Source organism: Bubalus kerabau, chromosome 8 (genome assembly GCF_029407905.1).
Source record: "Bubalus kerabau isolate K-KA32 ecotype Philippines breed swamp buffalo chromosome 8, PCC_UOA_SB_1v2, whole genome shotgun sequence".
In the NCBI taxonomy this organism is placed as follows: domain Eukaryota; kingdom Metazoa; phylum Chordata; class Mammalia; order Artiodactyla; family Bovidae; genus Bubalus; species Bubalus kerabau.
In genome coordinates this window covers 39,498,543-39,520,742 of record NC_073631.1, presented here as the reverse complement: position 1 = coordinate 39,520,742, position 22,200 = coordinate 39,498,543, and the positions used below count along the sequence as shown (strand labels likewise).

General features: G+C 36.1%; 1 protein-coding gene across 8 annotated transcripts in view; it reads right to left on the bottom strand.

Annotated features, from left to right (window-relative positions):
• The window catches only part of SEMA3A (semaphorin 3A), a 560,896-nt gene that overhangs the window by 17,446 nt on the left and 521,250 nt on the right, over window positions 1-22,200 (bottom strand). For all 8 annotated transcript variants that reach the window (XM_055590101.1, XM_055590100.1, XM_055590098.1 and 5 more), the window contains 2 exons: window positions 17,639-17,796; window positions 14,990-15,057 (listed from right to left, as the gene is read on the bottom strand). In XM_055590101.1, coding sequence (XP_055446076.1) covers window positions 14,990-15,057; window positions 17,639-17,796 — 226 coding nt within the window. The remainder of the gene's footprint in view (window positions 1-14,989; window positions 15,058-17,638; window positions 17,797-22,200) is intronic.

The window sequence follows — 22,200 nt, the reverse complement described above, 5'->3', positions numbered from 1 at the left end:
ATCATTTGTCCAGAAACATGATGTTGCTAAAGGCCTTATTTAGTATTTGATTCTCTTCCAATATTGCAGAAACAGAAGGCATCACATTTCAGCTTTCCATTTATTTCACTTTCCATTTTAACCCCACACATGTCTCCCACGATTGAAATGCTAATAATATAAGAATCTTAGGAAATTTGATTTCATGTAGAAAACACAGATAAAGGTTAGGTAGTGAACTATATATGTATTCAACAATTTGCCCTCTGCTGTCATTTTTTTATGTTCTCCCTTTTAGGTTATTAAAAAGTTGGATTTCATAAATAAGGAGTATAAAAATAAAATAATTTGCCAGAGGGAAATTGGTTGCAAGCTATTTAAAATATTTAGCAATTTCAGTTAGTTGCCAAACTATGCAAAGAGAAATATAATTCTACTTGTATTCATCACATTATAATTTTAATATTTTACACTGTCAATTTTCCCACAATATTATTCAATGTAGGGGCTTTCCTGGTAGCTCAGATGGTAAAGAATTCACCTGAAATGCAGGAGACCTGGGTTCAATCTCTGGGTTGGGAAGATCCCCTAGAGGAGGGCATGGCAACCCACTTTAGTATTCCTGCCTGGAGAAAACCCACTGACAGAGGAGCCTGATGGCCCGCAGTCCACGGGGTTGCAAAGAGTCAGGCGCAAGTGAGCAACTAAACATATTCAATGTAAAGGTCAAGCAAAGCAGAAAAGGAAATGTTGTCCCCCAATTCCTGGTGACACAGCTATGCACTTCTTATGTAAAAACAACATTACTTAGATTTTTCTTACTGGATTCTAGATTATTTTCTCCAGAAAATACAACCAGCACTTTATCAACAGAAAAGACTATTAATTCGACTCCAAGCAGATGAATAATATTTTCTAAAGTAGCAGTAGCAGAAAAGGCATTTCATGGATGAATCAGTAACTCTTGGAAAGGCATTAAATATTTTAAAATAAAAGACAAAAATGTATTCAGCCTTAACATTTGTGTATATTTTGGACCTAATAATATTAAGATGGTTAACAACTGATTCAATAATTTCATATACTGCAGTGCACTTAACACAAATTTATAGTATATATAAGCTACGTAACAAGGGTACTATTCATTTGTTTATAAAGATAATACTTAGTATAATGTTTCTCCACTGTTTTTATGATGAGAAACTAGCTTTTTAGTAAATGTTTGTAGCATGCAAATTGCACCTAGAAGTGTGTGCATGTATATTAAAGTTCATGCACTTAATATATGTATTTCTTAAGTACAAAAAATATTTAATTAATGGAACCCTAGAGAAACTTAAAACTTCTAATTTATCAAATTGCTAAAATAAATTTAAATGGTAAATTGTTTTATGCCCTAATTACTATCTGTCACTGATGCTGGAAAATAATTATCTACCAGAATACAACACTTAAAACTTTACAGTTCAACTTTTACAGTTTTCTTTTAATTTCACAGATACCTGTGGATTTGTGTTTGAATGCTCTTGTGAGTGTATAGACAGGTAGATAGATAAACAGAGACATGACTAGGGTATTTTAGTTTTATTATTCATGGAAAATTATTGTATTAAAGAGTTGCCAGTGTCTCATTTTTAAGATATTTATTACTTTAAAATATAAAAGTGAAATTGAAATGCTCTGAAGTTAACTATGAAGTCATTTTAATAATGTGCTTAATAATCTTGTGACATCAGAGGATTCAATGCTTCTTAGTATAAGGAGGGCTGAAACTCAATTATTTATAAAGCATCACCAATATGAAGCTATCTACTGGAATATATAGTCTATATTGAATTTCTGATATGTTTTATTTTTCATGATTATATAGAAAATTCTTTACCAAGAAAGCCATGTAATTTATATGCCATAAAATTACAACAGGAATTTATATATTTAGAAATCCAGAGACCTGAATTTTAAATGTTTAATTTACAGTTTTCAAAGACATATGATAGAAGATGATGAAAAATCCATCTGCTGAAGCAGAAACCTTCCACAAATAATGAGAATACTACTTTGTATTTTAATTAATATTTTTTGCTTATAACATTTGGAATTTAAAAAATACTGCGTGTTTAACAACTTTTTGTTTACAATCTAAATGCAGAGTTCCAAAGAATAGCAAGGAGAGATAAGAAAGCCTTCTTAAGTGAACAATGCAAAGAAATAGAGGAAAACAATAGAATGGAAAGACTAGAGCTCTCCTCTAGAAAATTAGAGATACCAAGGGAATATTTCATGCAAAAATGGGCACAATAAAGTACAGAAGCAGTATGAATCTTACAGGAGCAGAAGATATGAAGAAGAGGTGGCAAGAATATAGAGAGCTGTACAAAAAATGTCTTAATGATCTGGATAACCACAATGATGTGATCACTTACCTAGAGCCAGACATCCTGGAAGGTGAAGTCAAGTGGGCCTTAGGAAGCATTACTATAAAAAAAGCTATTGGAGGTGATGGAATTCCAGCTGAGCTATTTCAAATCTTAAAGGACAATGCTGTTAAAGTGCTGCACTCAATATGCCAACAAATATGGAAAATTCAGCAGTGGCCACGGGCCTGGAAAATGTCCTTTTTCATTCCAATCCCAAAGAAGAGCAATGGCAAAGAATGTCCAAACTACAGCACAATTGCTCTCAATTCACATGCTAGCAAGGTAATGCTCAAAATCCTTAAAGTGAGGGTTCAACAGTTAGTGAACCAAGAATTTCCAGATGTACAGCTAGATTTAGAAAAGGCAGAGGAGTCAGAGATCAAACTGCTAACATCTGCTGGATCAGAGATAAAGCAAGGGAATTATAGCAAAACATCTACTTCTACCTCATTGACTAGACTAAAGCTTTTGACTGTGGATCACAACAAACTGTGGAAAATTCTTCAAGACATGGGAATACCAGGCCACCATACCTGCCTCCTGAGAAACATGTTTGCAGTTCAAGAAGCAACAGTTAGAACCAGACATGGAACAATAGACTGGCTCAAAATTTGGAAAGGAGTATGACAAGGCTGTATATACTGTCACCCTAATTAATTAACTAATATGCAGAATACATGATGCAAAATGCCAGGCTGCATGAAGCACAAGCTAAATTCAATTTTGCTGGTAGAAATATCAATAACCTCAGATATGCAGATGATACAACCCTAATGGGAGAAAGTGAAGAGGAACTACAGAGCCTTTTGATGAGGGTGAAAGAGGAGACTGAAAAAGATGGCTTAAAATTCAACATTCAAAAAACTAATATCACAGCATACAGTTCCATCAGTTCATGGCAAATAGATGGGGAAACAATGTAAAGTGACAGACTATTTCTTGGGCCCCAAATCACTGACAGTGACTGCAGCCATGAATTAAAAGATGTTTGCTCCTTGGAAGAAAAGCTATGACAAACGTATACAGTGTATTAAAAAGCAGAGATGTCACATTTCCAGAAAAGGTCTGTCTAGTCAAAGGCATGGTTTTTCCAGTAGTCATGTATGGATGTGAGAGTTGGACCATAAAGAAGGCTGAGGAATTGATGCTTTTGAACTGTGCTGCTGGAGAAGCTCTTGAGAGTTCCTTGGACAGCAAAGAGATCAAACCAGTCAATCCTATGGGGAATCAACCTTGAATATTCATTGAAAGGACTGATGCTGAAGCTTCAAAACTTTGGCCACCTGATGTGAAATGCCAACTCATTGGAAAAGACCCTGATGCTGGGAAAGACTGAGCACAGGGGGACAAGGATGAGATGGTTGGGTGGCATCATTAACTCAATGGACTTGAGTCTGAGCAAACTCCAGAAGATGGTTAAGGATAGGGAATCCTGGCTTGCCGCAGTTCATTCGGTCATGATTGAGAGACTGAACAACAACAACATATTTAAATTATAGGTGTGTAAACAACCACTAGTAAAGTAGTACTTAACTTGGAGGCTTCAACAATACGTGAACCGTGAACTTCCAGCTGTTCAAGCTGGATTTAGAAAGGGAAGAAGAACCAGAGATCAAATTGCCAATATCCACTGGATCATTGAAAAAGTGAGAAAGTTCCAGAAAAACATCTATTTCTGCTTTATTCACTATACCAAAGCATTTGACTGTGTGGATCACAATAAACTGTGGAAAATTCTGAGAGAGATGGGAATACCAGACCACCTGACCTGCCTCTTGAGAAATCTGTAAACAGATCAGGAAGCAACAGTTAGAACTGGACATGGAACAACAGACTGGTTCCAAATAGGAAAAGGAGTATGTCAAGGCCGTATATTGTCACCCTGTTTATTTAACTTATATGCAGAGTACATCATGAGAAATGCTGGGCTGGAGGAAGCACAAGCTGGAATCAAGATTGCTGAGAGAAATATCAATAACCTCAGATATGCAGATGACACCACCCTTATGGCAGAAAGTGAAGAAGAACTGAAGAACCTCTTGATGAAAGTGAAAGAGGAGAGTGAAAAAGTTGACTTAAAGCTCAACATTCAGAAAACTAAGATCATGGCATCTGGTCCCATCACTTCATGGCAAATAGATGGGGAAACAGTGGAAACAGTGGCAGACTTTATTTTTCTGGGCTCCAAAATCACTGCAGATGGTGACTGCAGCCATGAAATTAAAAGACACTTACTCCTTGGAATGAAAGTTATGACCAACCTAGACAGCATATTAAAAAGCAGAGACATTACTTTGCCAACAAAGGTCCATCTAGTCAAAGCTATGGTTTTTCTAGTATTCATGCATGGATGTGAGAGTTGGGCTGTGAAGAAGGCTGAGCACCAAAGAATTGATGCTTTTGAACTGTGGTGTTGGAGAAGACTCTTGAGAGTCCCTTGGACGGCAAGGAAATCCAACCAGTCCATCCTAAAGGAGATCAGTCCTGAATATTCACTGGAAGGGCTGATGTTGAAACTGAAACTCCAATAATTTTGCCACCTGATGCAAAGAGCTGACTCATTTGAAAAGACCCTCATGCTGGGAAAGATTGAAGGGAGGAGAAGGGGACAACAGAGGATGAGATGGTTGGATGGCCTCACTGACTCAATGAACATGAGTTTGAGTAAACTTCAGGAGTTGGTGATGGACAGGGAGGCCTGGCATGCTGCAGTTCATGGGGTCACAAAGAGTTGGACATGACTTAATTGAACTGAAACAATTGGGTGACCTGATGACATATTTAAAGACTTTAATAAGGAATATTGATAGCACAAAATATTTCAAATCTCTTCTTATTCAGGTTGTGTGTGTAGGCCTTGCATACATATACTATGAATAATTGGATTATTTGCCTAATGTAATATCAGAAGATGGCTGTGTTAACGGTTTTTTCCAGTGAAAAGTTTCAAAAAGGGTTTACAAAGTTATAGAAGGTGACACTACAATAATTTTATTCTAGGATGCATACTTCTTTATATTTTAACATCTATGACATCAGAATGTTTTACGATTGCTCTCTGAGTTGAAGTTGCTTTCTTTCGAAAAGAATTTGTTCTTAACCTCTGCCAGACACATGAGTCCCTACTAAGCTGATACCTCCTCAAAATTTTGTCTGAAGTTTTCATTGGATGGCATCACTGACTCGATGGATGTGAGTCTGAGTGAACTCCGGGAGTTGGTGATGGACAGGGAGGCCTGGCGTGCTGCGACTCATGGGGTCGCAAAGAGTCGGACACGACTGAGCGACTGATCTGATCTGATCTGATGCTGTGAATTCAGAAAGTAAACCTTCAGGAGGATCAACTTTGTGGTTCAAGGAGTAAAACAGGGAAGTTTCTTTGCTATTTTCTGGTTTGGAATTTATTTGTCCTTTGTGCCCACACAGAAAAGTTCTGGTTTGATGCTGGGACCCTATATTATTGTTCATTTTGGGCAGTTTTTCTGAGCAGTACATAACAGAACGGTGCCTTCTATATTCTGTGACATCTCAGGCTTGATACAATTTGATAATTTATCAAAGTTAGGGATTTTTATTTTTTTTTAGGACTGACATCAGCTCATTTATCAAATCTTAAGGTTTCTTTTTGGGCCAAATGTTCAGATTCATAGTTGGATTTTCTATATGTTTAAAAGAAGCTAAAGCATAGACCAGATTAGCAGTGCTACAAAATACTAAATTTACAGCTTTACAGACCATAAAGATGACACTGCCAAAGATATTTTACGAAATTTTAGAACCATTTTGAATCCAACTAAGATGTAAATTGATATGAAGTAGCTGTAGAAATAATGAAGAAGATTGGACTCAAAGAACATTCTTCTGTGGGTTATTGGAATGGAAATGCATGTACGAGAACAGTCAAGAGAACTAATTCAATGATGGCATTATATAGAAGTTAGAACATAAAGTATTTCAAAGATTCAAAAATTTAAGATGATGTTAATTTTTAAAATTGTTTCTGCTGGTATAACTTTTCCCTTTCTGGACATGTAGATCATAGTATAGCTTGTTTAATAAAGAAGGAAGAATGAGAGGTACCTTAAAAGTAAATTGACTCAACCACTCATGTTCTTGAATGCAAAATCAAACTCCAATTTTGTGCACAATAGTTATTTTAGGGAAGGGAACATATTGGAGGTTTCTCGTTAGCATTGTGTATGAGGTGTGAGTGGGAAGACAAGAAGATCTGCCGGCACAGCTATATTTAGGGTTTTGTACTGAAATTTCCCTAGGCGAAAGGCCACCGCTGATGGGGGAAGAGTGTGCTGGACCAAAGGGAAGTGGAGCTGGATTATTCTGTCAGCCAGGCCAGCTCATCGTTAGTGCTTCTTTACAAGAGAGGGAACAGAGCACTGAGTGTCAAAGGTTTCATCAAGAGTGAAATTTCTTCCACCTTAATTCTGAGCTGTTTTATATAGTCTCTCTATGAAAATCTCCAGGATATGTAAAATATAGAGTGTTACAGAATATGTTTACCATTACAGCTGGAACTAATCGTCCTGAAGTGTATAATTTGGCTTCAGGTCACTTAGCAGTTTTCTTGAAAAGATATATCATATCTTTATATGTTTCCACATGACCACATATATTTTACTCAATGTGAGATGTGACATTAGCAAGACAACATACATGATTTAACAGGGCTGAGCTCTGGATTTCTGCCATTTTACTTTCGAAGATTGACATCACCTATTCTAAGATAATTCACTGATTCCTAATGGTAAGACCCAATCTGACCATATGGGACTGTCTGACTTAAGTTTCCAAACATTTGAAATTCACTGTAATCTATGGTGTATATTTTTTATGTTTGGTCAATTAGTAAGAGAAGCAGACAAGGAATAAAGAGGCCTTCAAAAAAGGAATGTTTTTATTGCTGTAGAGCTTCTTAAACTATTTTGCCATTTCCTCCCATATATCACAAGCATCTACTTGGAATTGTTTTTATACACACACACACACACACACACACACATACACACACACACACACCCCAGATAACATTGAAACTCAGCAATTATGTTTCTCTCCCTATAGTATGCATTTCAACTGAAGAATCAGGAGAAAAATTATTCACATTCATTTTAACTTTCTATCGCTAAGCAATTTCATATTGCCAAAGTTTATAGGCTGCCACTCCAATTTCATGAAAATGTAACCTTAAAATCTGAAGCACTTTCCAAAGTCCATACACTCAACAGTCAACAATATTTATTTATCCATTGCCTCATTTAAATAAATATGACTTTGGTCAGCTTTTCCTTGTATATATGTACATTCATAATTCCAGAATGCATATCATTTTGAAAAAACACTTAACTGAGTCATGAAGGGACTGAATTGCTAAACAAATGAATATATTGGTAAGATATATGTGCGTATATATATATATATATATACATACATATATATATTTTTTTCTTTAACAATCTTCAAACATAGCCTGGTATCCTATGTAAAGTGGTTTGTAATTATAATTTATTAGTTAATTGTTTGGTTTACAATATTTCTTAAGAAAGATTCTACTTCTGAATACAATGCTGCTACTAACAATGTATTACAAATCATTTTCACAATAAATAACAAATGCTATTTAGATCAAATCTCTACTGATTGACAAAAACAATACTATTCTATAGTTTGAAATGTTTAGATCATTCATTCAACAAATATTTGTTCAATGAATATCTACAACAGTCACAATATTGCATCTGTTATAGCTAGAGATAAAAAACTGAGCAAAATAGCAAGTTTATATTGCTATGGAGACTAAATCTGATAGGAAATGAGCTCTAGTTATATCATCTTGTTTCGTTCACTTCTAGTTAGTATCATTAGTCTTTCCATATTTAAGAAAAGTGAAAAAGTGAAAGCGTTAGTCCCTTAGTCATTCGGTAGTGTCCAACTCTTCGCAACCCCCTGGGACTGTGAAACACAAGGCTCCTTTGTCCATGGAATTCTTCAGGCAAGAATACTAGAGTGGGTTGCCATTCCCTTTCTCCAGGGGATCTTCCCAACCCAGGGATCGAACCTGGGTCTCCTACATTGCTGGTAGGTTCTTTACTGTGTGAATAACGAGGGAAGCCCATATCTAAGGACATAAACTCTTTAATATAAGGAATTAATATTTCATAGTACTGCATTGCAGAAAAGCTGATTATCATGATTCAATATTTCTATGTGAAATAGATAAATGGAAGATGAGGGAATATTTTGTTGTTTAACTGAAATATGCCATCTGAAAAATTTAATGAGGGTGTGCCAACAATGTACTAAATCCATAGAAAGAGAAAAACTTGTTAGGTAGGATGAGCAACAAGGGGAGGCCTGGCTGAAAACTGACCTCTAAACTCCATCCCAGACTCACCCAGGAGAGCTCACAGCCTACAAGATAATTACAGACACTTTTCAACTCCTGAACAGGTGCCTTAGGCACACAGTGGATACAAAATAATCAAAGGAGCTTAAGTAACCTTAAAGAAGGCAGTTTGGAGCCCATAATGGGTTATGAATATTTTACATCTAATTGTAACAGACTGAATTATGTGAAGACATATGGGAGACATAAACAACAGAGCCTGCTGTGTTGTAACTTGGAATTGTCAATTGGCCCTGAGCATATGCCCTCTGCATTCCCTTTCATTGACTGGTGGTGAGTATAAGCCCTACTTTGCACTGGGCATAACCAAAAGGAGCAGACTGGATGTACAAAAGGGGGAAGCCGAGAGGAATGGACAGGAAGGATGAAGAGAGCTCCTTTTGGGGTAAGGCTGCTCACATGTCTTAGGAGTGTCTGTCTAATAAAGTGTCTGTCTGCTTGAGCTGACTGAGCTCTAACTGGTAAGTTGTTTTTAACCCTTTAGTCCAATGCTCAAAATTTTTGTTGTGATGAAACACAACAAAGAACCGAGAAGAGAAGAACCAAGGAAGATAAATAAACTGACCTGACATTCTGAACAATTTAATGAGAATGTGCATCAACAATGTACTAAATCTGTATAAACACAAAAATTCTTGCTCTTATCTAGTGGCATTTTTTATTCCTAATGAGAACAGTAACAGATAGAAAAGCAAATAAACAGAGAAGAAAATTTTATAAGCAAAATGGATTCAAAATATAGGTTCAATATGAGGCTACCTATCTCCTAGTATTGGCATCGCCAAATGACCTTGTAGGCATTTGCAAATCATACAGCAACACATGTAGGATACACAACAAGGACCTTCAGAAAGGCAACCAGGCTTTTGAATGTTGCTGGGTGCTCTTTGTACAATGTGTTTTCTTTCTTAACAATTATGTCCCATGAATGGACCCAGAGACCCCACAGAGACTGTGACAGAGCTGTGTTTGAGCGTTTCCTGTGGAGGAAGGGTCAGCAGTGGACTGCTGCAGGGGCAGGAAAACTGGGAGCAGCAGACTTGGGTATGGCATGGGCCCTCTTGGAGGAGGTCACCATTAACCCCACCATACAGCTGCCAGAACTTAAATAGGACTGGGAATTAGACTCTTAGAGGGCACAAACAGAAGCTTGTATGCACCAGGACCCAGGAAAAAGGAGCAGTGACCCCCTAAGAGACTGAACCAGACTTTCCCAGGAGTGTCCAGAAGTCTCCAGCAGAAGCATGGGTTGGTGGTGGCCTACCCCAGGGTTGGGGGCACTGAGTGCAGAAGTGCATGCATGGGACCTTTGAAGGAGGTCACCATTTTCTTCATTACTTCCACCATAGTTTGGGCCCAGGTAAATAACAGGGAGGGAACACAGCTCCACCCATCAACAGAAAATTGGATTAAAGATTTACTGAGCATGGCCCTGCCCATCAGAACAAGACCCAGTTTGCCCCTCAGTCTCTCCCATCAGGAAGCTTCCCCGATGGCCCAGAGGTTAAAGCGTCTGCCTCCAGTGTGGGAGACACGGGTTCGATCCCTGGGTCGGGAAGATCCCCTGGAGAAGGCAACAGTAACCCACTCCAGTATTCTTGCCTGGAGAATCCCATGGACGGAGAAGCCTGGTACTGAGCTTGGCCCTGCGCATCAGAACAAGACCCAGTTTCCCCCTGAGTCTCTCCCATCAGGAAGCTTCTATAAGCCTCTTATCCTTCTCCATCAGAGGGCAGACAGACTGAAAACCACAATCACAGAAAACTAACCAATCTGATCACATGGACCACAGCCTTGTCTAACTCAATGAGACTAAGAGCCATGCAGTGTAGGGCCACTCAAGACGAACTGGTCATGGTGGAGAGTTCTGAAAGAACAGGTCCACTGGAGAAGGGAATGGCAAAGCACTTCAGGATTCTTGCCTTGAGAACACCATGAGAAGGCAAAAAGATGGGACACTGAAAGAGGAACTCCCCAGGTCAGTAGGTGCCCAATATACTACTGGAGATCCGTGAAGAAATAACTCCAGAAAGAATGAAAATATGGAGTCATATCAAAAACAACACCCAGTTGTGGATGTGACTGGTGATAGAAGCAAAGTCTGATGCTGTAAAGAGCAATATTGCATAGGAACCTGGAATGTTAGGTCTATGAATCAAGGCAAATTGGAAGTGGTCAAACAGGAGATGGCAAGAGTGAATGTCAACATTCTAGGCATCAGAGAACTAAAATGGACTGGAATGGATGAATTTAACTCAGATGACCATTATATCTACTACTGTGAATCCCTAAGAAGAAATGGAGTAGCCATCATAGTCAACAAGAGTCCAAAATGCAGTACTTGGATGCAGTTTCAAAAATGACAGAAAGATATCTGTTTGTTTCCAAGGCAAATCATTCAATATCATAGTTATTCCAAGTCTATGCCTTGACCAGTAATGCTGAAGAAGCTGAAGTTGAACGATTCCATGAAGACCTACAAGAATTTCTAGAACTAACACCTAAAAAATATGTCCTTTTCATTATAGGGGACTGGAATGCAAAAGTAGGAAGTCAAGAAATACCTGGAGTAACAGGCAAATTTGGCCTTGGAGTAAAGAATGAAGCAGGGCAAAGGCTAACAGAGTCATAGCAAACACCCTCTTCCAACAACACAATAGAAGACTCTACACATGGACATCACCAGATGGTCAACAGCAAAATCAGATTAATTATATTCCCTGAAGCCAAAGATGGAAAAGCTCTATATATTCAGCAAAAACAAGACTGGGAGCTGACTGTGGCTCAGATCATGAACTCCTTATTGCCAAATTTAGACTTAAATTGAAGAAAGTAGGGAAAACCACTAGACCATTCAGGTATGACCTAAATCAAATCCCTTATGATTATACAGTGGAAGTGAGAAATAGATTCAAAGAATTAGATGTGATAGAGTGCCTGAAGAACTATGGACAGAGGTTCGTGACATTGTACAGGAGACAGGGGTCAAGACCATTCCCAAGAAAAAGAAATGGAAAAAGCAAAATGGCTGTCTGGGGAGGCCTTACAAATAGCTGTGAAAAGAAGAGTAGCAAAAAGCAAAGGAGAAAAGGAAAGATATAAGCATCTGAATGCAGAGTTCCAAGAATAGCAAGGAGAGATAAGAAAGCCTTCCTCGGTGATTAGTGCAAAAAAATGGAGGAAAAAAATAGAATGGGAAAGACTAGAGATCTCTTCAAGAAAATTAGAGATACCAAGGGAACATTTCATGCAAAGATGGGCTCAATAAAAGACAGAAATGATATGGACCTAACAGAAGCAGAAGATATTAAGAAGAGGTGACAAGAATACACAGAAGACTATACAAAAAAGATCTTCATGACCCAGATAATCATGATGGTTTGATCACTCACCTAGAGCCAGACATCCTGGAATGTGAAGTCAAGTGGGCCTTAGAAAGCATCACTACTTAGGAAACTAGTGGAGGTGATGGAATTCCAGTTGAGCTATTCCAAATCCTAAAAGATGATGCTGTGAAAGGGCTGCACTCAACATGCCAGCAAATCTGGAAAACTCAGCAGTGGCCACAGGACTGGAAAAGGTCAGTTTTCATTCCAATCCCAAAGAAAGGCAATGCCAAAGAATGCTCAAACTACCGCACAAGTGTACTCATCTCACATGCTCACAAAGTAATGCTCAAAGTTCTTCAAGCCAGGCTTCAAGACTATGTGAACTGGGAACTTCCAGACATTCAAGCTGGATTTAGAAAAGGCAGAGGAACCAGAGATCAAATTGCCAATATCCACTGGATCATGGAAAAAGCAAGAGAGTTTCAGAAAAACATCTATTTCTGCTTTATTGACTATGCCAAAGCGTTTGACTGTGTGGATCACAATAAGCTGTGGAAAATTCTTAAAGAGATGGGAATACTAGACCACCTGACCTGCCTCTTGAGAAATGTGTATACAGGTCAGGAAGGAACAGTTAGAACTGGACATGGAACAATAGACTAGTTCCAAAAATGTCAAGGCTGGTTATTGTCACCCTGCTTATTTAACTTATATGCAGAGTATATCCGACAGTGTACATGAGAAATGTTGGGCTGGTTGAAGCAGAAGCTGGAATCCAGATTACTGGAAGAAATATCATTAACCTCAGATATGCAGATGACACCACTCTTATTGCAGAAAGCAAAAAGAACTAAAGAACCTCTTGATCAAAATGAAAGAGGACAGTGAAAAAGTGGGCTTAAAACTCAACATTCAGAAAACTAAGATTATGGCATCTGGTCCCATCACTTCATAGCAAATAGATGGGGGAATCAGTGGAAACAGTGACAGACTATTTTTCGGGCTCTAAAATCACTGCAGATGGTGACTGCAGCCATGAAATTAAAAGACGCTTGCTCCTTGGAAGAAAAGTTATGACCAACCTAGACAGCATATTAAAAAGCAGAGACATTACTCTGCCAACAAAGTCTGTCTAGTCAAGGCTATGGTTTTTCCAGTAGTCATATATGGATGTGAGAGTTGGACTATAAAGAAAGCTGAGGGCTGAAGAATTGATAGTTTTGAACTGTGGTGTTGGAGAAGACTAAGGAGATCCAACCAGTCCATCCTAAAGGAAATCAGTCCTGAATATTCATTGGAAGGACTGATGTTGAAGCTGAAACTCCAATACTTTTGCCACCCTATGTGAAGAACTGATTCATTTGAAAAGACCCTGTTGCTGGGAAAGATTGAAGGCCGGAGGAGAATGGGACAACAGAGGATGAGATGGGTGGATGGCATCACCGACTCAATGGACATGAGTTTGTGTAAGCTCTGGGAGTTGGTGATGGACAGGGAGTCTTGGCATGCTGCAGTCCATGGGGTCACAATGAGTCAGACACGACTGAGCAACTGAACTGAACTGAACTGAATTACCCATGAATATTCTTTATACAGAATTAGTAGATCAAGTTCAAGTAATTGATAAAAACAGTATACCTTCTTTTAAGATTAATGTCAAAGGTATCAAAAAAGTCAATAGGATAATTATGGATTATAGGATATTAATCAGTGGCACCCCACTCCAGTACTCTTGCCTGGAAAATCCCATGGACTGAGGAGCCTGGTAGGCTGCAGTCCATGGGGTTGCTAGGAGTCGGACACCACTGAGTGACTTCACTTTCACTTTCATGCATTGGAGAAGGAAATGGCAACCCACTCCAGTGTTCTTGCCTGGAGAATCCCAGGGACAGGGGAGCCTGGTGAGCTGCCCTCTCTGGGGTTGCACAGAGTCGGACACAACTGAAGCGACTTAGCAGCAGCAGCACACATAATATGTTTACAGTTGATATTTTAGCCATTTTTAACTGAGCTGTTCATAAGCAGGGATGTCATTGCTCAGTTTTCCCAGCAGAGGGAAGCATGACCTAATTAATTTTGTTTTCTGTAAAGGGTTGAAGTGGGAGGAATGGGATATACTACAATTTTACTTCATTTTAAATAAAGATTGGTTGATATTTCATCATTAAATAAGCAACTTGACATCTTTTAGAAAGCAAAAAATGAACTTGATCTAAAATCCCCCGATTCAGGGGAATATCCTACTGGTAAATCAGTGTGAAGACATCCAAACTAACTTTTACTTGAGTAGGATACTCAGTAATAATGTACTGGGTCTATACTATCAGCATATAAATGAAAAATTTGTATGGCTTAGTTTAAGACTGCACTTTCTTCTTGGATATATTTAAATGAACATATTTGCTGCCTACTACTCAGGTTGCAACTACATATAAAAGCATATACTTAAACCTGACTTCTTTTGGTTAACATTTGAAAATTGAGCATAAAGTCTCATAAGGGTCTAATATCTTGAACTTATCATGCCTACAATAATAAAACATAATTCAGTGCTTTGCGCTCATTATAATTATATACTTAAACCTGACTTCTTTTGGTTAACATTTGAAAATTGAGCATAAAGTCTCATAAGGGTCTAATATCTTGAACTTATCATGCCTACAATAATAAAACATAATTCAGTGCTTTGCGCTCATTATAATTTTATTCCACAAGATGTTCTTTCTCTTCAGTTGCACTTCTCTGAGTATTCTGGCAGAGGTGTATAACTTGTAAGCATATGTATTACTGCTTTTGGTTTTATCCTAGTACTAGCAGGTTGAAAGAGTAAAAATGTAACTTACCATGGTGTTGTAAGTCTGAACAGTGGGTCAGTGGATCTCCATTTCTTATATCTTGTCGTCTTGTGCGTCTAAAACAATTATATTTAAAAGGTATTACTGTATCTCTGTTCCATCTTGGGGATTTGTTGTAAGAATCAAGAAGAATCGAAATCAAAGATCCCAGGAGTTTATTAGAAGAGATGAATCTATATATGACTAAAAGAGTTTTTAAAGCAGTTCATTATACCTCTAAGAGAAGTCTCCAAGATGATCAAAATGGAAAATAGCATATAAAAACACTAAATAAAAAACAAAGCATTAAAAGTCTTTCAAGGTATTGATAACAGGAAATTCATGGGTTCTTTTGCTAGTGACTGTCAATCAATAAGAACCTAACATCTAAAAAATGCAAAATTCTTAATACCTTAAATTCTAAGGAAAAAACACAAAATATAGAATAGCAACCCATTTATTCAACAAGTAGAATTCAACATTTTTTCCCCTAATCACTAATGAAGGAGTAAGACTGAAAATTAAAAATCATGAATTTTTGTCTTAATATTTATACATAATTCCTTAAATTAATTTTTGTTAAACTATAGGTATTAAGACAAATAATTATATTGTAATTTAGTCTGTTATTTTTATTTTTTGTTGCTATATCAACCTTTTTTAATAAAACATTTCTTTTATGATTGCATAGTTAAAATGATTGCAAACCAATTTACTTATGAAGTGAATAAAAGGACAAAACAACAACAAATATTAAGGAGCAAGTCTCCTTTTATAAGAGGAAGGTGAGCGAGAAGGAGAACTTATCTCTAAAAGAAAAACAAATTTGCTATAAAACTGAAATTAAATTCTCCTGCATTCTACTGCTCAGATAATGTTTGTTATAGTACATTCTGGGCAGCTTCTCTCTACAATTTGCTAAAGGTTAACTGGGAGTAAGGAGGTTGTCTCCAGCCATTGTGGTGCAAACAAGGTGTGTAGTTCAAGTAAAAGGCTAAAAATGGAGCCTGCTTATGTGTAACTGGGGAAAAGATGGGGGCCACTTGCCCAACTGCATACTGCATCTATTTTAATGGGCGTTGTCTTGCTGCAAAGTTAGTTACCAACACTGAAAAAAGTTCTCACAAACGCCACTGAGCACTGCAAACATGGAATTGGTTACTGTATTCATAAATTTAGAAGTCCCAAGTATTTATAAATTTCTATTTGTAGTATTGGTGACACTATCAAACAGATGGTGCACATTTCAAAATTGCGCCAACAAAAGAACTTGTGAAACACGAACCACAAAGCATTTGGGACGGAATTGTTTTTTACTGCCATTTAAGCTTTTGAAAAATGCCATCACAAAGAATATATAAATTGTAAGGCCTCTAAACATCCTTTTCAAAGACACATGAAATTGGATTAGGTAACATCTGCAAGGCACAACAAAAATGTGTTAATTGTAATTCCTTCAATCTTGGATTCTAGGTATGTGGTAAACATTCCAAATATATAATAATATCCAGGTTTTAACTTATTACAGATTTAGTTATGATGTTATTTTTATATTATTTTTTATTAAGAAAAGCTTAAAATTCAAATGAATTATTACTAAATTAGGCAATGGAATGAAATTAATACACATTTTTAGTTAAAACATGAATTCCACACTTTGAAGCAACATTTAGTCTGTATACAAAGCCCGCTATAGCTAAATGATTTAAGAAGCATAAAACCTTTATCTTAATTAATTTAATTTTATTGCTGTAACAAGATCATATTGCTATTTATTAGTATATTCAGGGTTTCTTTATCAGTAACATATTATCTCCACACTAAGTTTTTGTTTTAAATTTAAACTTCCAACGAAGTTGATAGATACATGAAAGTAATACAAATACATTGTTTCAATCCTGAATACTGAAGGCTCAAGAAAATCCAGTATTTAGTGAATGGAATAGGTTAATACATTTGTATTTAATATTATTATGAACAAGGTAACTGTGTTTTAACCTATATGGACTGAATATATGAAAGTTTTAAGTTGTAGATAATACTACAGTCAATAATATCTAATGTGTAATCAAAATATTTAATTAGATATTTGGGTTATTTCTTTTCTCTAATATTTTCTAAAACATTTTAAATGATCCAAATGTTGTAGAACATATCTCATTAGCAATGAAAAATGTCATGGTCACAGCTTCTTGTAAAACATTAGCTACAATAAAAAACAAAGCAAAGTTTACTGCCCCTGTAATGAATGCATCAGTGTAATGATACTAATTTCTATTAAATTTTTCAATAGGTTGTATGCATACCATTAATCTTTAGGTTTATATTAGTAAGTATTGTATATTACTTTTATCTATCATTGCTTGTTTCTTAAATACTGGTGAATATCAAGGGGAATAGGTAGCATTGAGTGAGGAGTAAAGAATACATTGAAATGATTATTTTGCCAAATTAAGGTTGTGTTTTTGTTTTCTAAAACAAAAGTAAACCAAGTTTGTGTAGAAGTCCAGGATATATCTAAGAGTTCCCTGAATTGTAACACCTTGCTTTATACACAGAAATAAAGAGATGATGTACTTATATGAAGAAGCTGTTCCAAAAATGAAATCTGATAGGATAAATGTCAAACAGTGTGTTTATTTCTAATAGACCTCCTACCTCTTTGCAGTAGGAAAATAGCGAGAGCATGAGGAGCCATCCCAGGCACAGTAAGGGTCTCGGGCCAGGCAGCACTCTGCACAGGCTTTCCCGTAAATGTCGCATCTGTGCAAAGGGAGTTGTGTGACCCCCGTGGTAGAGCCAATATATAGTTGTTGCTGTGGAAAGAATTTACTGTTATGACAAAAATTACCTTGTTTTTAAAATATCTTTTTCCTTAAGAAAAAAAGAAGAAAATGTTATACTTTACCAAGCATACATTTATCTTTGTGGGTTTAAAATATTTCATTTCTGGTAATTTTTTCAAAGGCCTGGCAGAAAATGTGACCATCTAAAATACAGCAAGGTCGAAATCCATATATTTGACTGAAACAGGTATATTTTATAAGGGAAGATGAAGGAAGACAGTAGTAGTTACATGTCAATTAAATCTCATGAAAATAAAAAAATTTTAAATGACATTAGTGAGCAATGAAAAGTCCAAACCTTCAGTTTGCTCTTAGCTTGCATTTTAAAATTCTGCTGTTTATAATTTTGATTAACCAGATTACCTACCCTGCCATGTATTCTGATTGGTTTTGAGGCAGGGATCTTTCGCTTTTGACTCTTGGGGACTTTCACTTTAGGTTTGCCCTCCTATAAGCAGGGAAAGGGTGAAGTTTTGGTGCTTGTGTTGGTAAGAAGCTTTGCTCAATTTTAATCATCTTGCTTTTGTACTACCTTCAGAAGACTACTTTAAACACAAGTACTCCATTAACTTCTCACTCAAAGATCATCATGTAGGGGAATCGAGTACACAGAGGTTGGTGCCATGGGCTTGAACAAAAAGCTCAAATGTCAAACAAGTGGGATATCGGGCATCAACATATCTGGATTCTAGGTCTTGCCTGACATTAACTCTCTGTTGATCTTGGGCCGTTCATATAATTTTCTTAAGACTGAACTTCCTTATTCATAAAATAAGCATGTTTAACTAGAGCTTCAAAGTATGCAGGCAAATAAAACATCTATGCTGGCGTTATTCTCAATTAATTTGAAGTTATCAAAGGAGCCAGAATTGGAGGGAAAAAAGCTTTGTAGCAGTGATTGATTTAGGTTTTCGATACAAGTTAAAAAATACCTTTAACAAAGTTGCCCAATGTAGCATATCAGTTGCAACTTTATGTAAACAAAAAATTAAATACAAATAAAACTGTTTTGTGATGGTTCTACATTTTACTATCAAAATATAGTAAACTATATACTATACTAGCTCCCTTTTCTTGTACTAGATGACTGCATAATTATAATAAATATTAAATAAATGTGAAAAATTTTATGTACTTAAACATAATAGTACATATAAAAAAGACCCCAGAAGTGTATTTTAATTTCTCCACTATAAAAAAGAATAGTTAAAGAAAAGCCCATCTTGGAACCATGGCGTGCTCTTTTAGTATTCGGAGAAGGCAATGGCAACCCACTCCAGTACTCTTGCCTGGAAAATCCCATGGACGGAGGAGCCTGGTAGGCTGCAGTCCATGGGGTCGCTAAGAGTCAGGCTCTTTTAGTATTACAAGTTGCCTATTAGTAAGCAATGGATATAATTAAAATTGCATTTCTAGTTGGCTTTCAAAGATGGACTACATATAGCAGATATGTTTGAATGAAGATAAAGTATCTATTAGAATCTAAGAAATTATTGATGGTAAGGAGCATTTTATAGAGAATAATTATATGCTTAAAGCTAACCAACTTACTTATATGTTAACACAAAACAGGGAAAAGAAAGGGGGAAGAAATAATACAATAAAAACTAAACTAATATGGAGGTAGTAATCCTGATAAATATTACTTATTCCATTTCAGTAAAATGAATATTTTATATAATATTCCAATATAGTATATGGAATATTGTATACATTACAGATGTTCAATTTCTCAGTATATTCACCTTGTATTTTTATGTTGAAAGATGCTACAAACCACAGCAAATTAAGAAATGATAGTTAAAGTCTCTGGGAGTAAAAGATGAAATATTATTAAGCCTTTTTGTTGAGAGAAAATGAGACTGATTTGTACCCCTCTTATAGCACCTACAGAACCTGCATGTGATAATATTTCTCAAATAATGATTAACTGTTAACAGAGAACTTAACTAATGCAAAGAACTTTTTTCCCTCCTATTATTTCTCTCTTCCAAAAGCACCTTTAAAAATATTTGGCAAAACCAATACAATATTGTAAAGTTTAAAAATAAAATTAAAAAAATGAACTTAGATTGTATAGGGAGGAGGGAGAGTGTGAGATGTATGGAGAGAGTAACATGGAAACTTACAATATCATATGTAAAATAGACAGCCACTGGGAACCTCCTATATGCTTCAGGGAACTCAAACAGGGGCTCTGTGACAATCTAGTAGGGTGGGATGGGGAGGGAGGCGAAAGGGAGGTTCAGGAGGGAGTGGACATGGTGGACCTATGGCTGATTCTTGTTGATGTTTGACAGAAAACCAAAAAATTCTGTAAAGCAATTATCCCTCAGTTAAAAAAAAAATTAAGTGGCAAAAAAAAGAAGGCAAGAAATCTCAATGTGATAAAAAAATGAAACAACCATAATATTTAAATGATAAATTAGTTAAAATGAGGTAGCAGTATCTAGAAGCATGTCTGGCATTGGTGAATATTAGATATGCCAAACTATATACTGTGGACATAACTATTTAAAAAGCGATTGAACAAGTTGGTCATACATAAGAAAAAGATTTCTATGTTTGACCAATAACTTTTAAGAAGCATGAGAAAACTTCATACTTATAGATTTCTAAGAATATGGCATTGAGTAATAAAGGAGTTGTTATCCAAATAATAAATTCTACATCTGTCAGATCCCTTTGGCAGAAAATTGGAGAAGTAATACCTGAGAAAAATATGAAATGAAAAATATGGCAACTGAAATCATTGTAATGAAAACCTAAAGTGTGATAAAATGGAAAAAAATTAATACAATCAATGTAGTTTTCATTTTATAATTATTCTGCTGTACTATTAATGATTTGCAAATAAATTATGCCATCTAAATGAAATGTAGGGGAGGCTTGCAGGCACCATTGAGCATAATCCAGTCACCAGCAAATAACCTGATGTGCTTTTTCTGCCCAATTTAACATCACCACAGGCTTTCTCACTATCCTTCTTAATAAGTTGCAGGTCATAAGCAGGATATGAGTCCATTTATCCAGAAAATTAGTTGCAACACGTTTGTCCCTCTTGATACTACTGCCTCACTTTTAAAATTTCCACGAGCATAAATGAAATTGACTCACATCTGAATGAAGTCAAACTCCGGTAATGGAAAATGAAGGCTAGAGTTACTGTCTTCTAACCTAGTATTTTAGGTTGATAAATTGTTTTTGTTTTTTGGTAAAATGTGTTGCGTTTAATGCGCCATTCTTAAGGTAGGTTTAAAAATGTTAAAACAGAAAGAGATAGTTTACAAAACTGAATGCAATGTAATTAAGACTGACGAAGTCCAGCAGAGAATAAATAAATAGTTTTAAAAATCATTATAGGAAACAATATCCCAGTCTAGCTACCATCCTGGAACTCCCCGGATTTCCTTGCCAACATTTGACAATTTTTAGATTACAAGAACAGGTGAACACATACTTATGAAGTATAAGATGACAGTATCAGGTCAATAATATCTGCACTCTGGATTTCTCTAAATATCTTGGAGATTATCAATGTATTTTGATACAAATGTGTTGAAAAGGTATCTACTAAGTTTTACTAGCACAGTATTTTAGCATCTTGTATGACAAAAAATGGCATGGTTAGAGACAAAACATGTAAGTAAGATCTGCCATCAGAAATAAGATCTGCCAAATCAGTCTCATATTAAACAATTTTGTATGTAAGTTTTCACTTCAGAGAGTGAGAAGCTCCTGACTACTTTTTGACTATTTCTCCTAGGTTATTTAATAATTTCAACTCAGGATACAAGTCATTTTTTTAAAGTTAAATTTGATATACTCATAGAAAGGCTAGGTAACATTTTTGCAGAAAAGATAATTCATTAGAAGTTAAAATCATATTTGCTTTGCCATTATCATTGAGCATTTTAAGAGTCCTGCCAAAGCATTCATTCAACAGGAATGAGAAGACTATTAACATGCTGTCCTCAAGCTTTGAATTCAAGGAGTTTAATAATTTATCATTTGCAGGGACTGTTTTGCTGTTTCCCTTTTTATTTAGCCAAACTAAATGTTTTCTCTAGCACATGATACTACTGAAAATGTAAAATTAACTAAGTCAAAATTCTCCAAAAATATACTGTCAAGTGCATGATTTTATTAGCCTGGATAATACAGTTTGTTTGTACATGTAAATTAAATTATACATTTATTTATATTCCAAAACATTCACCCATGTTATTTCAGAGGATATACAGATGAAAATATGAGTTATTACTGAGGAAATTATGTTACAATGGCCAAGAAGGAAATACTATAAATGAAAATCTACAACAAATAGTGATCTAAGAGGGCTTCCCTGGTGGCTCAGCGCTAAAGACTCCGTCA